This window comes from Hyperolius riggenbachi, chromosome 6 (assembly GCF_040937935.1).
Source record: "Hyperolius riggenbachi isolate aHypRig1 chromosome 6, aHypRig1.pri, whole genome shotgun sequence".
NCBI lineage: Eukaryota > Metazoa > Chordata > Amphibia > Anura > Hyperoliidae > Hyperolius > Hyperolius riggenbachi.
The window spans coordinates 305,759,552-305,772,870 of NC_090651.1; the positions used below are offsets into that span (position 1 = coordinate 305,759,552).

The 13,319-nt window shown below is 43.4% G+C and overlaps 1 protein-coding gene across 5 annotated transcripts in view; it reads right to left on the minus strand.

Moving 5' to 3' along the window:
* Nucleotides 1–13,319, minus strand: part of HSPBP1 (HSPA (Hsp70) binding protein 1) — a 55,897-nt gene that overhangs the window by 8,893 nt on the left and 33,685 nt on the right. For all 5 annotated transcript variants that reach the window (XM_068242943.1, XM_068242945.1, XM_068242942.1 and 2 more), the window contains exons 5-7: nucleotides 12,139–12,294; nucleotides 10,755–10,851; nucleotides 3,826–3,937 (exon numbers count right to left, since the gene is read on the minus strand). In XM_068242943.1, the coding sequence (XP_068099044.1) occupies nucleotides 3,826–3,937; nucleotides 10,755–10,851; nucleotides 12,139–12,294 (365 nt within the window). The remainder of the gene's footprint in view (nucleotides 1–3,825; nucleotides 3,938–10,754; nucleotides 10,852–12,138; nucleotides 12,295–13,319) is intronic.

A 13,319-nucleotide genomic window follows, 5' to 3' on the forward strand; every position in this document is an offset into this window, starting at 1 on the left:
CAGATTACTGCAGACAGGGCTAGCCCATTGTTCTGATGGAGGAGGGGGATACCGGAATACATTTTCTTTTCATGAAATAAAGATAGAGAACAACATCAATTCCCACTAATTCCCATTACTGCAATTTTCTTATCTCACACAATCAGGCAGAAACAAAGAACTAGGAAGACACAGAAATGACATAGGTAAGAGTAGAAACTAGTCGTTTTCACATTAGTCAGATTGCTAATTAACAGTTTGGATTTAATTGCACAGTGCTCAAAAACAATTAGCTGGGCTTATGCAAATAACTAACCTTAAAATACAAATCAAAATGTAACAAGGAAATGAGCCGTTACTGGAACCATACCCTGCAAGGATATAATTTAGCAGTTCTAAATTGCCTGTGCGATGCTGATGTCTTCATACAGAGCATCAATGGAAAGCTAGTTCATTCACAATATAAGGAGAACGAAAATCATCCCCACACATGCTATTCTGGACGATCAGGACGATGTTCTCACTTCAAATACTTACCCTCAGTCAGGAAATGTGGCTTATTAAAAAGTAAACATGCTTGATTCTTTATTAAAAAAAAAAAAAAAAAAAAAAAAAAAAAAAAAAAAAACACTGTACAACTTAAGATGGCCATACATCAGGCGACTTGGCAGCCAATCGACCATCCAATTTGATTATTATAATCTAATTGGATGAAAATCAGTGCTGCCAACTGCATGCCCAACCGAATTTCAGGACGACAATTTATCGCATTGTCGATCGCGCATGCTGCAAGATGTTGGGCCGACTTGCTCGATCGGGTGTGCGGCGGGAAAAGCGTTCAATTTTGCAACGAAAGCTCCAGCACTGTCCCCCCTAATGAAAAATGTTGTTCCCTCCCGGTGCCCCGTGCAAGATATACATTACCTGTCCGCAGCCTCCGCTTGTCCCTCCGCTGCTCTGGGCGCATTTTGCGGTGTATACCCACCCGCTCCACATAGTTTTCTACTAAGGGAACGCATGTGATGTCACACATACACGCCCTTACTAGGAAACCACGTAGGGCATGTGTGTATGCAGAACAGAGGAATCCCGTAAACCAGAGGGGACAAGCGCAGGCCACAGACAGGTAATGTATACTTTACACTGGGCAACATTTCTCTTTGGGCGGCAGTATCAGGGGGCGTATGCGACACACAAGGCCCATTCCGGATCTATTTCAGCATTAAATTGATCGGGAATCGGTCTGTGGTGTATGGACAGCTGACAGATCTCACTCTAATCAGATTCGATAATAGAGAGATTTCTCTTGGTCAAATCTGCCCATACATCGCTAGATGTATGGATACCTTTAGGGTGAGAGGAATATTACAGTATTATAGTAGTGATGCAAGAGCGATTCATTTTCAGCAGGTCAGTGCCCATATACAGGGTAACGGAAAAACTGTCATGACTTGAAAAAGTGTTTGTATTTTCAGGGTTTTTTTCTGTTGGGGGTTTAGGGGAATTGTACTTCTTGGAAAATTCAGTCCAATTTTAGAAATAATTGAATGATGTGTGATAGATTATCAAATTATATTCAGCCTTATTAAGCATTATGTAACTATTCAGTAGATACCAAACTTTATTTATCGTTTGTATAAAGTTTGGTATGTACACTGATCCACTTCCCTGTTACACAGATTGTTTTAAAATGCCCGACTTGCACCGAAAGGTGCAAAAAAACCCAGACATTTTAAAAAATGTCCATTTGGCAAGAACTGGTTACATTTAAAAAATACATATTAAGAAAAGAAAAAATGTATTAATAATCATTCAGAAAAAAAATTGTTTTTCAATCCAACCAACTTTTTGCCATATATGATCTTATTTTATCAAATTGTGGCAATTTTGAACATACGTGTGGTACCTTGGTTCCTCGGATCTTTCAATTAACTAAAAATTGGATTGGTTTTATCAAATTGGAAATTAAAAATATGAATTGAAGTCTTTGTCACCTGCATGTGCTGCCACATGGTTAACACTTCCATATGGCAGCACATGCAAGTGACATGGGCTTTAGTAAAACCGGAGAGGTCAAACGCACAGCAGGGATGGCATAAGAGGGTACACAGAGATGGGACAGCCGGCATCTGCCTGTATACATGCACTCGTGGCAGAAAGCTGGGCCGGACTTGCATGTGCCACCCTGTATTATCTATGAGCAACAAGACCTTGCCATCTCTAAAACAATTCTCCAACAACGTCATACTTTCTTAGTTAGAGGTAAAAGTTTCTCCCTCGGGCTGCTGCCTCCGTCCAGTGTTTTCAGATGTCTGTTCAGTTGTGTCCTTAAAGACCTCCTCCAGCCCCCCAAAAAAGGTCTAAATAGCAATACATATACTGTATGTAGTCTATGCACTGTGCACAATTAGATGAACATATAAAGTTTACATCTGGTACATCGTATTGGATAGAACAGACTCACATTTATATCTGTAAGTAACACGTCCTTGTTCCTCCTGAAGATGAAAGCATTGTGCCTACCTCTTCAGCCTGGTTAACTCCCATTCCCCTCCCTCCCCGCTGTCTGCCTGCCTGGATCAAATTACTTCTCTTTTCACAAACTGTAGTACACAGAAAAGACAGGAAAACTGCAGCAGTATGTCTTATGTCTGTCTGCTATAATTCTTATTTCAGATGTCTGTCTGCCTAGATTAAATCACATGGACATAAGAGGCTGGCGTTATGACATCAATCCCCCAGCATCCTTTGCACCTATGGTTTGAAACGAAAAAGGCCCTGGGCCCAATTTCACACTGGAGGCGGAGAGGACCATATGTGGAATACGGACCCTGGGGGTGAGAAAATCACACTTTATCATGTGTGATTTTATATATCTTGGCAACTTATTAAGTTTAAAGCAAACTAGAATTTAGGTACTCTTTTAACAAGCCCGTCCACAGTACAACTTATAGCGACCAATTGTTTTTTTTCATCCACTTATTTAGATTGTATTAGCGTATATGTAAACAGAAAGAGCCTAATCAATCTTGAATAATCACATTATCGAAAAAAACTTGAATGGAGGAAAAGTTTGAGTTGCCGAGTGCGGCCCCCCCCAAAGGAGTCAGACAAGGTTTCCAAAGCTCAGGACAGCGCTCCTCTTCAAGCACAAGCGTGGCTGTACTGCACCTGTGCCAACACAGACGCACCTGCACTGTAAGCCAGAGCTCCGTGCTACTGCACAAACGTGGTCACGCTTGTGCTAGAAGAAAAGGTCGCAGCTGTGCAGAAGGGTCCAGGCAGTGGCAGAAGACCAGAGGACAGCATGGGAAGCCTCTATAGGATCCAGAGGCTTCCCTCTCCTTAGGCATTTGAAGATGTACTTGAGGTTCACCTTGGGTTTGCATTAAAGTATTCCTGAGACAAAATTAAATTCAAGCATTTATTTTTTCACAACTCAAAATAAAAGCATTTATACTTACCTGGGGCTTCCTCCAGCCCCCATTTAGGCCGTGGCCTCCCTCGCCATCTCCCCGGGCTGCTCCGATCCTATGCTGGCTGTCCTTTTGCCAGCTGCGCATGCATGACAGAGCGTGACTGAAAAAAATATATACCGGGATGGCCAGCGTAGGATCGGAGCAGCCCAGGGAGACTCTGAGGGAGCCCATGGCCTGGAGGGGCTGGAGGAAGCCCCAGGTAAGTATAAATACTTTCATTTAATCCCTCTCAGGAATACTTTGAAACCAAAATAAAAGTTAGAACTCCAGGAAAGTCCGATTTAGGACCTACTTCTAAAGATGCAGTTGTTTATCTCAGTTTATTTTCATTTCAGGTTAGTGTTAAAGCACGGTTGTGGAATTTTACCTGGAACTCCTCTTGCTGCTTTATTAGCTGGCATCGCTCTTTTAGCAGCTCTTCAAATGCTAATTCAGGCGCTTGACATTCAAGAACACCTTGTGGGAAATCTGTCACCATACTAACAGGAAAAAAAGAAAACAATTGCATTACAATTACATTTGCTTTACAGGTAAACAAACAGCAATGTATAACAGCTTACAGTCTTTGGGCGCTCTGTCCAAATTTACAGAGCTCTGCAACCAAGACTAGAGTGTAGCTAAATATATTGCTGCAAACAAAACTGATTCATGTGATTCAAGAAAGATGCTTCAAAGTAAACTGAAAATGTATGACAAATAAAAAAAAAAACAGCACAACAACAAAAGCTATAAAAGACAGGTGTAGTGAAGAACATTAGCTCATATAAAGTACACCTGCCAACAATGGGTTATGCAGCAATCGAACAGTCAATTCTTGACGGTGATGTGTTAAGGTAGCCATTCACTGGTTGATTTGCCATCAGATTCGACCAACAGATAGATCCCTCTCTGATCGAATCTGATCAGAGAGGGATCGTATGGCTGCCTTTACTGCAAACAGATTGTGAACCGATTTCAGCCTGAAACCGTTCACAATCTGTGGTGGTGGTGGCGGTGCTGCCGCCGCTCCCCCCGCCCGCATACATTACCTGCTCCGCCGGCGCGACTCCAGTCCCCAGGTCACCGCTGCTCCGTCTCCGCTCTGGTCTCCGGCCCCGGCATGCTTTACTTCTTCCTGCCCGGCAGGAAGTTTAAACAGTAGAGCGCCCTTTACTGTTTAAACTTCCTGCCGGGCTAGAAGAAGTGAAGCATGCCGGAGACCAGACCAGCGCGGAGACAGAGCAGCGGTGACCGGGGCGAGTCGCGCCGGCGGAGCAGGTAATGTATTGCCACTCTATTGCGTCGGTCGTCGGACACTCGAACGCTGCTAGCGTCACGCTCCCTACCGGCGGCGATCGATGGTAATTTTCCGCACGGCGCGATCGATCTATTTCGGGACGAAATAGATCGAAATTTAGCGTATAACGTGAACGATGTGACCGCAGATTCGATCCCAGTGATCGAATCTGCTGTCGATTGACGGGGAATCGGCCTAGTGTATGGCCAGCTTCACGGTTAAAGTGAATCTGAAATGAAAATAAACTTCTGATAGAATGATTTGTATGTGTAGTACAGCCAAGAAATAAAACATTAGCAGCAGAGATATGAGTCTAATATTGTTCCAGTACAGGAAGAGTTAAGAAGTTCCAGTTATCTATGCAAAAGAGCTTCACTGATATCTCCGACTTTCAAAGTCGCAGAGAGCTCTGTCTTCTGAAGCTTATTATCTCAAAAAAAAAAAAAAAAAAAAAAAAAAAAAAAAAGACTGATCCACAATGTTGGTCTTTAGTCAGTGAAAATCAATCGATATATCTTTCTTAATATTGATCCTAACTTTCATCAAATGACAATTAAAAACAAAATCAAGTAATAATTGAATGGTCTAAGCCCAGCTTAAAGTAAACTTGAAGCACTCATCTATTTAGAGGAAAGAATCCCGTAGAGCCTCCCTGGTCCTCCCTCCATGACCTGGTTCCACCGCTGTCCCAGTTTAGATTTTCATGCCTTCAGAGCCATTTGTGGACACGAGTGCTGCTGAACATGGGCACATCCTATACTCGGGATGTGAAAACTTCCAACAGCTGCCCAAGGAGCACCAAAGAGGTATTCTGTCAAGCGGGTTAGAAGAAAGTCATTGGGGCTCGTCGCTGGAACAACGAGACAGAGAGAGGACTGGGAAAGTGTTTGCAGCTCTGGCGCTTTGAGTCCACCAGGAGAAAAGCACAATATAAATGTTCTGCGTCTTGTCTGTGTCTAAAGTACTGACATAATCTGCAGCACATCCCAAACTACATACTGACGCCACTAACTCTCCCTTGGAGCTCAAAAAGATAAATAAATAGTCCAGTGCATCTGTGCGGGAGCTGGAAATACCTGATGCACGGTCCAACGCCCCTCGGCTGTCCTAGTGCAAAGCTTCCATCTTCTTCTTTTCTCCACATGCTGCGCTGTGCCCATACTAAAGCTTGACCAGACCTGTTGATGCGGCCGCGTATGGATATTCTGAGCTGCCTCATCATCAGGATGGGAAAAGCTACAGTAGGGGTAGAGCGTACCATGCTGCAAAGGATGATGGGAGCTCTGCACGTGAGCGGCTCGATACCGTGGATCAAGCATTTCCACCTCCCGGCCAGCTGCCACGTCGCTCATAGTCTGTCTCTGGGGTCCGCAGTACACTTGTGACTAGGTAAAAAGGTTCGGGGCACTGTGCCCCAATTGTCTTAATCCTCCTCCTCTCCAACAACACCACTGACTCAAAACATTCTGATTTTTCCACATTGCTGTTTGCAGAGAACAGTGATATTTGAAAGTGGCTTGGTCATGGCAGTTGAAAATTCCTAGGACATACACCAAAGAAAAATATTCAGCTGGATAACTGGAACAGAGGACAAGAGTAACATTATCCAAAGAGTGTGGAAATAATTAACATGAATAACCTTGAAAGCACTGACACTTGTAATCACCAGATCTGATCAAGATAGCAATAGTACTAGATTGTATGCAAGTGTGGCAAGGGGGAGAAGAGAAATTATACACATGCACAGAAAAGTTTGGAAACATACTGATATTTAGAAGTTAACTGTAAGATGCCTATAAGCAAACAGTTAAAGTAATATAAAACATACTATAGATGGATAGGTCAGCGCTTGAGGTTTTCAGTAAAAAACAAAACAAAAAAAAACACTTGTGTAACTATCCCCAGGGAGCGTTCTGCGCTTGAGCACTTCATGGAGACTTGCAAATATGCGTACGTGGAACTCTCCTGGCCATGGGAGCTCGGAAGAGGAAGCGTGCAAATGAGAAAGTGCATGCACCATAGTGTGCGACCCGGTCGAGTTGGGACACTGAGGGGGCCTCAAAGACTACAGAGGGGGGGAGAAAGGAGGGGGGGGGGGGGGGGGGGAGGAGGAGTGTGGTTGGAAAAAGCCACTAGTAAGTAAAAGGTAACTTTTTCCCCAATTCAGTTGTGCTTTAAAGTGAATCTGAAGTCTACAAAAAAATAAAAAAAATAATAATAATTACCTAAGGATGGGGAATGGGGGAAGGCTCTGGGCCCTATAGAGCCTTCCCGTTCCTCCTACGTTTTCCGTCCAAAATCGATCTGTCCGCACGGAAGATTCCACTCGATCGCTGGCTGGTCGGGAGTGCGTCGATAGCGGTGTTCGAATGACCGACGCTAGCGGTAATACATTACCTGTTCCGCCGGCACGTGTCCCCGCTCTCCCCGCTGGGCTTCGGCTGGCTTCACTTCTTCCTGTCTCGACAGGAAATTTAAAAAGTAGAGCGCCCTCTACTGTTTAAACTTCCGACAGGAAACAAAGTGAAGCTGGAGCCCTGGAGCCTAGAACGGAGAAGAGACAGCGGAGCCCGAGCGGCGGGGAGTGGGGGGGGGGGGGGGAGGGGGTGTGTTAGCTCCACAGATTGTGAATCGGTTTCATAGTGAAATCGATTCAAAATCTGCAGTGTAGGCAGCCAATAGATCTATCTGCTGGTCGATCTGGTGGCTATCGACCAGTGTATGGCAGCCTATACACTGACTTTTTCCAGATGTGTCCATCAGATAGATCCCTACAGCTGTTGAGAGAGAGATCTATCACTGCCACATACTGCACATTGATTTGAATGGATTTCAGCATGAAATCTGTTAAAGAGGAACTGTCGCGAAAATCTTAAAATTTAAAACACAGAAAAATAAGAAGTACATATTTATCCCAGAGTAAAATGAGCCATAAATTACTTTTCTACTATGTTGCGGTCACTTACAGTAGGTAGTAGAAATCTGACAGAACAGACATCTTCTCATAGGGAGGTTCTCAGGGTTTTCTTTATTTTTAAAAGCACTTAGTGCATGGCAGTTGCTCCGTCCAACTGCCAAAAATGTGTACAGCGAGCAGGGAGGCTGGTCAGAATCTTTGTATAAATCTTTTTCAGGAAATGTCTGTATAAAGAATAAAGGCCATACTGAGAATCCCCTATGGAGAGATGGACTAGCCCAAAACCTGTCGGTAATGTCAGATTTCTACTACTTACTGTAAGTGACAGCAACATAGGAGAAAAGTAATTTATGGCTCATTTTACTCAGGAAGAAATGTACTTCTTATTTGTATGCATTTTAAATTTTAAGATTTTAGCAACAGTTCCTCTTTAAACAATTACCGCCACTCCTCCTAGTGTTCCCCCTCCTAATGCTGCTCACCCTGGGGCCATGGTGGCGTACATATTGTGACGTCGCCGGTGAGCTGGGCACAGGGTGAGCTGAATGATGTAGATCGCTCAAATCACCGACGCCGTTGAATACCATTTCCCCTCCGAGCTGTAGCAACTCACAGGGAGATGTAATTCGGGGTATGGCAATCGCCAGATCCCCAAATTACTCTTGCGTGGGAGAGGTGCGCACTATAGCATCAGTGCAATGCGGTGCCCAGTGCCATAATAAGCTGCTTTGCCCTGGTTCCCCTGAGTCACCTGTTGGCATGTACAAAGTACCCAGTAAGCTCATGGTGAACCAGAACTCAGAGTGTAAGGGGCTCCAATGGACCTAAAAGCCCTCTTACTAAAATTCTATGGAAAACAAACGTTTGCTTTTTTAACCACTTCACCACTGAGGGGTTTTACCCCTTGAGCACCAGAGCAATTTTCACCTTTCAGCGCTCCTTCCATTCATTCGTCTATAACTTTATCATTACTTATCACAATTAAATGAACTATATCTTGTTTTTTCCGCCACCAATTAGGCTTTCTTTAGGTGGGACATTATGCCAAAGAATTTTATTCTAAATATGTTATGTTATAGTTTTTAAATAATGCATGCTAGTGTAATTAAAACCCATGAAATGTATTTGCCCATTTGTCCCGGTTATAAAACCGTTTAAATTATGTCCCTATCACAATGTTTGGCGCCAATATTTTATTTGGAAATAAAGGTGCATTTTTTTCAGTTTTGCGTCCATCCCTAATTACAAGCCCATAGTTTATAAAGTAACAGCGTTGTACCCTCCTGACATAAATATTTAAAAAGTTCAGTCCCTAAGGTAACTATTTATGTATTTTTTTTAATTGTAAATTTTTAAAAAAAAATTTAATTACAAAAAAAAAAAAAAAATGGGGAGTGTGGGAGGTAATGAGTTAATTTTTTATGTATAAGTAATGTATTTGTATGTGAAAAATGCTTTAGGGTGTAGTTTTACTATTTGGCCACAAGATGGCAACAGTAACTTTTTGTTTATTGCCACCTTCCGGACGCTTGGAGGAAGTACTAGGAGGCTGGTAAAGTTTTTTTTTTTCCTCACAATGATTGCGCTGCTTATCTGAGAAGCAGCGGATCATTGCAGGGCTTAGATCAACGAACGGGAATGGATTTTCCCGTTCACTGATCTCCGGGCGAGCGGCGGGTGGCATGTTTACGAGCGGGAGCGCGGAAAGTACGGATTTCTCCGTCCCTGGGGGTGAAAGGATGGAAAAAGGGACGGAGAAAATCGTACGGGCGGGGGTAAAGTGGTTAAAAGCAGTACATCACTGCTGAATTACGCAAATTATCCATTGTTGTCCCTGCAAACCAGCCACACCTCCAGATCTGCTGGAATGCAATGATGTGTCAGTACTCTGTACCTCTGGGTGTTTCAAGTCCTATCCCATAGAGTCACATTAAACCATGCCATGCACTGATGTGGATCAAATCAATTTGAAACAGTCTGTATGCATGTTGGATTATTGTGGCTCTTTAATATTAACAAGCTGACACAGCATTGCATTCCAGCAGATCTGGAGGTGTGGCTAGCTCACAGGGACAGCAATGGATTATTTGCATATTTCAGCAGTGATACACTGGGAGACATCTCAGAGCTAACTCCAACCTGAATTATCGCAAATACTTTGTTTTAAGAAAGAAAACGTCTGTTGACATGTATGCACTCACATACATACAGCCCGGTTAAAGGGGCAGCACAGAGGAGGGAGTGCTTCACTGATACTCTGCATGGGATCCCGGGGAGAGCAGCTTTAACAAGTGGTGGCCAGCATCACAGACTCTAGCCAATTTTCTTATGTCGGACTATGTCCAACATTGGTCCTATAGAGAAAAATGCCATTGGAAAAATGCTCTTTAATAGCTGTGCTATTGTCTTCTCCACTCACTAGTATATGGTCATGTGACTGACCACAGTGCTAGTGAATGCAAAGGGAGAAGATGTAGTAACTGGTTCATGAGAGGAGAAAGAAGAGGACAGCAACCTTCAGCACTCTGTCTTACAAAACGCTCTGCTAATGACATGCCTGTAGAATCCCCCCTACAGTACCTCAAAGGCATGCCTTTCCTGAGTCGCCCATTGGACCGGCACAGAAAACCCACACCACAGTTCTTGGCTGTTTCATTTTTTCACAGTGCAGCAGATGTCATCAAAGGCCCAGAACCCTGATGTCACTCTGTATAGGAAATGCAGTAGTGCTACCTGTGGGTTTGCATTTCTGTATGCAGAATAGAATGGAAAATCGGGGCTGTGGAGTCAGTACAAAAATCTTCCGACTCCAACTCCTCAGTTTATGAAATCAACGACTCCGACTCCAGGTACCCAAAATGGGTCCGACTCCTCGACTCAGAGACTCCTTAGTCTAATACTTACCAGGGCTGTGTATTTTGTACAAAAAAAAAAAAAAAAAAAAAAAAAAAAAAAAATCACCCGACTCCGACTCCTCAGTTTATGTAATCACCGACTCCAATTCCGACTCCGGGTACCCAAAATTGCTCCGACTCCACAGTCCTGTGCAAAAGGCAACATACATACTAATTAACGGCTACTTTGATAAGCGATGATTACCTACCTGCAGAGGGCAGAGAGAACATGTTCATGGAATGGGCTGTGGTCAGTGCGCAGCAATGATACTAATTGTTGAATCATTCCCATAGAACACAGTGTATCTGCAAATCATCAGATCATACGTTTAGAGCACTGCAGTTTAGGAAAGCATTTTATGCATAGCAGCACATTACCTAATTTCCCTCCCATACTTTTTTTTTTTTGCATAAAAATCCTAAAATGGATTAAATGTTAAAAGAACGAAAAGTGAAACAATGACTGAATACAGACTGCACGAAAAACCAAAAAAGAAAATACAGTATTTTGGTTAAAGAGAAACAGTAACCAAGAATTGAACGTCATCCCAATCAGTAGCTGATACCCCCTTTTACATGAGAAATCTTTTCCTTTTCTCAAACGGATCATCAGGGGGCTCTGTATGACTGATATTGTGGTGAAACCCCTCCCACAGTGTGATGTCTCACAGCTCTGAGGTCCTGACATCACACTGTGGGAGCCTTGTTGCATTGTGGGAAATAACAGCTGTTTCCAACTGCCAAAAAAGCAAGCAGCATCTCCTTCCAGTGACATCACCTGCCAGCAATAAAAATGTCACCATGTGATAAATGTCTGAATGCAAATCAGGGAGAGGAAAGATTTTACATTGGCAAACACTGACTAAATAATAATAAGGTCACCTGGAGATAGAAAGAACTTGGATATCCTGCTCTTAGTTAAAGTGTACCTGAGCCGAAGCTCGGGTACACAACATCAGATCCTTACCTAAAGAGAGGGAAGCCTCAGGATCCTATTGAGACTTCCCTACCTGCTGTGTTATCCTACATCACTGAGCGTGGCCTCTCAGAAGATTAGTGACAATGCATTGTCGGCAATCACTCAGGGCCGCACCTCCTCTTCCATCAGCATGGCCGTGCAGTAGCCCTGCAAGCATGCCCACGCATGTGGGGTAAGGGCTCGTTTCCATTGCAACCATCTGCGTTGCACGGTCACTCCCGGGGGGGGGGGAGCTTGCAATCCTATTCGTTATACCGAATGGGATCACAGGCGCCCCAAAATGCAGGCAACCACGCGCTGTGATTCAAAAGTGAATTGCAGCGCATGTATGCAAACAGCAGACAGTGCAGTCTATGCACTGTCTGCTGTCTCTGCGATTGCGTTTCCATAAGCGCACCTGAAAGCTCATAACAGGAGGAACATGGCCCCGATGTGGAGGGGGTCTGCACTGAGTAAGGGGGGACACCGGAGCACAGAGGGAAACCTCAATAGAATCCTGAGGCTTCCCTTTCTTTAGTTATATAACTATTTTTTCCCCTCTTTAAGCAGCAATATGCAATCAGATGTGATGCACTGAATAGCATCAAATAACTCATGCAATGTTTATATATTACCTTTATGTTCAGGATGGCTAATCAGCAAATTTTGAAGCAAGAAAGCGGACTTTATTTTTAGTTTCTCTACATCACTCTGCATGGCACGCATGACAACAGAGAAGCCATCCAACTTCAAAAACTCCTGCAGGCCAGCTTCTTGTTCCCGCACCAGGCCTAAAAACACAAAAAACAAACTTTAATTTCCTAAGGAGCTCAACTACAGCCAGCTATAAAGGTTTCCTGGACCCAAGTCAAATACTTTATTCTTAAACATTTCATTGGATATATCAATCAGAAATAATTTAACCAGTACAAATTTCTATTATTGTATTTACTGAAGTGTTTAACCACTCTTCTACTAGCCGTCTCCGGCCCCTAAAGAGACACTGAAGTCTCTATTTTTTTACCTTATTTTCTTAAGTCCTCTTCAGCATTAAATTCTAAGCAAATCTCCCACATTGCTGCGGCAGAACGAGTGATTTGTTGCCCAGAAATAGCCCAGCAAAGTTCCAGGGCTCGCAGATTTGTCTTCCTGGTAGAGGCAGCGCTTTGCACAGTAGTTCCGCCTCCTCACCAGTCAATCTCTGCCTCTCCCCGCCTCTCTGTCTTCTTTCACTGAGAGGGGTGGGGAGAGGCAGGCAGAGCTACTGCGCAAAGTTCTACCTCCCCCGGCAGGAAAATCTGCAACCTGTAAAGTCGTGGAACTTTGCTGGGGTATTTCTGGGCAATAAATCACTCGTTCTGCCGCGGAGAATCGTTCTGCCGTGAATATTGTGCAAATCTGCTTAGAATTCAAAAGAGACTTCAGTGTCTCTTTAAAGAGGAACTGTCGGGAAAATCTTAAAATTTTAAAACATACAAATAAGAAGTATGTTTCTTCCTGAGTAAAATGAACCATAAATTACTTATTTCCTATATTGCAGGCATTTACAGTAAGTGGTAGAAATCCGACATTACCAAAAGGTTTTGGGCTAGTCGCGATATAAATGTTATTTGTCTATTTGTCTTTGTCTAGTCCATCTCTCCATACGGGATTCTCAGCATGACATTTATCTTTTATAAAGACACTACCTGAAAAAGATTTATATAAAGATGCTGACCAGCCTCCCTGCTCACCGTACACTTTTTTGGATTTTTTTGATGTTGGCCGGAGCAAATGCCATTCACTAAGTGCATTTTGAAAATAAAGAAATCCCTGT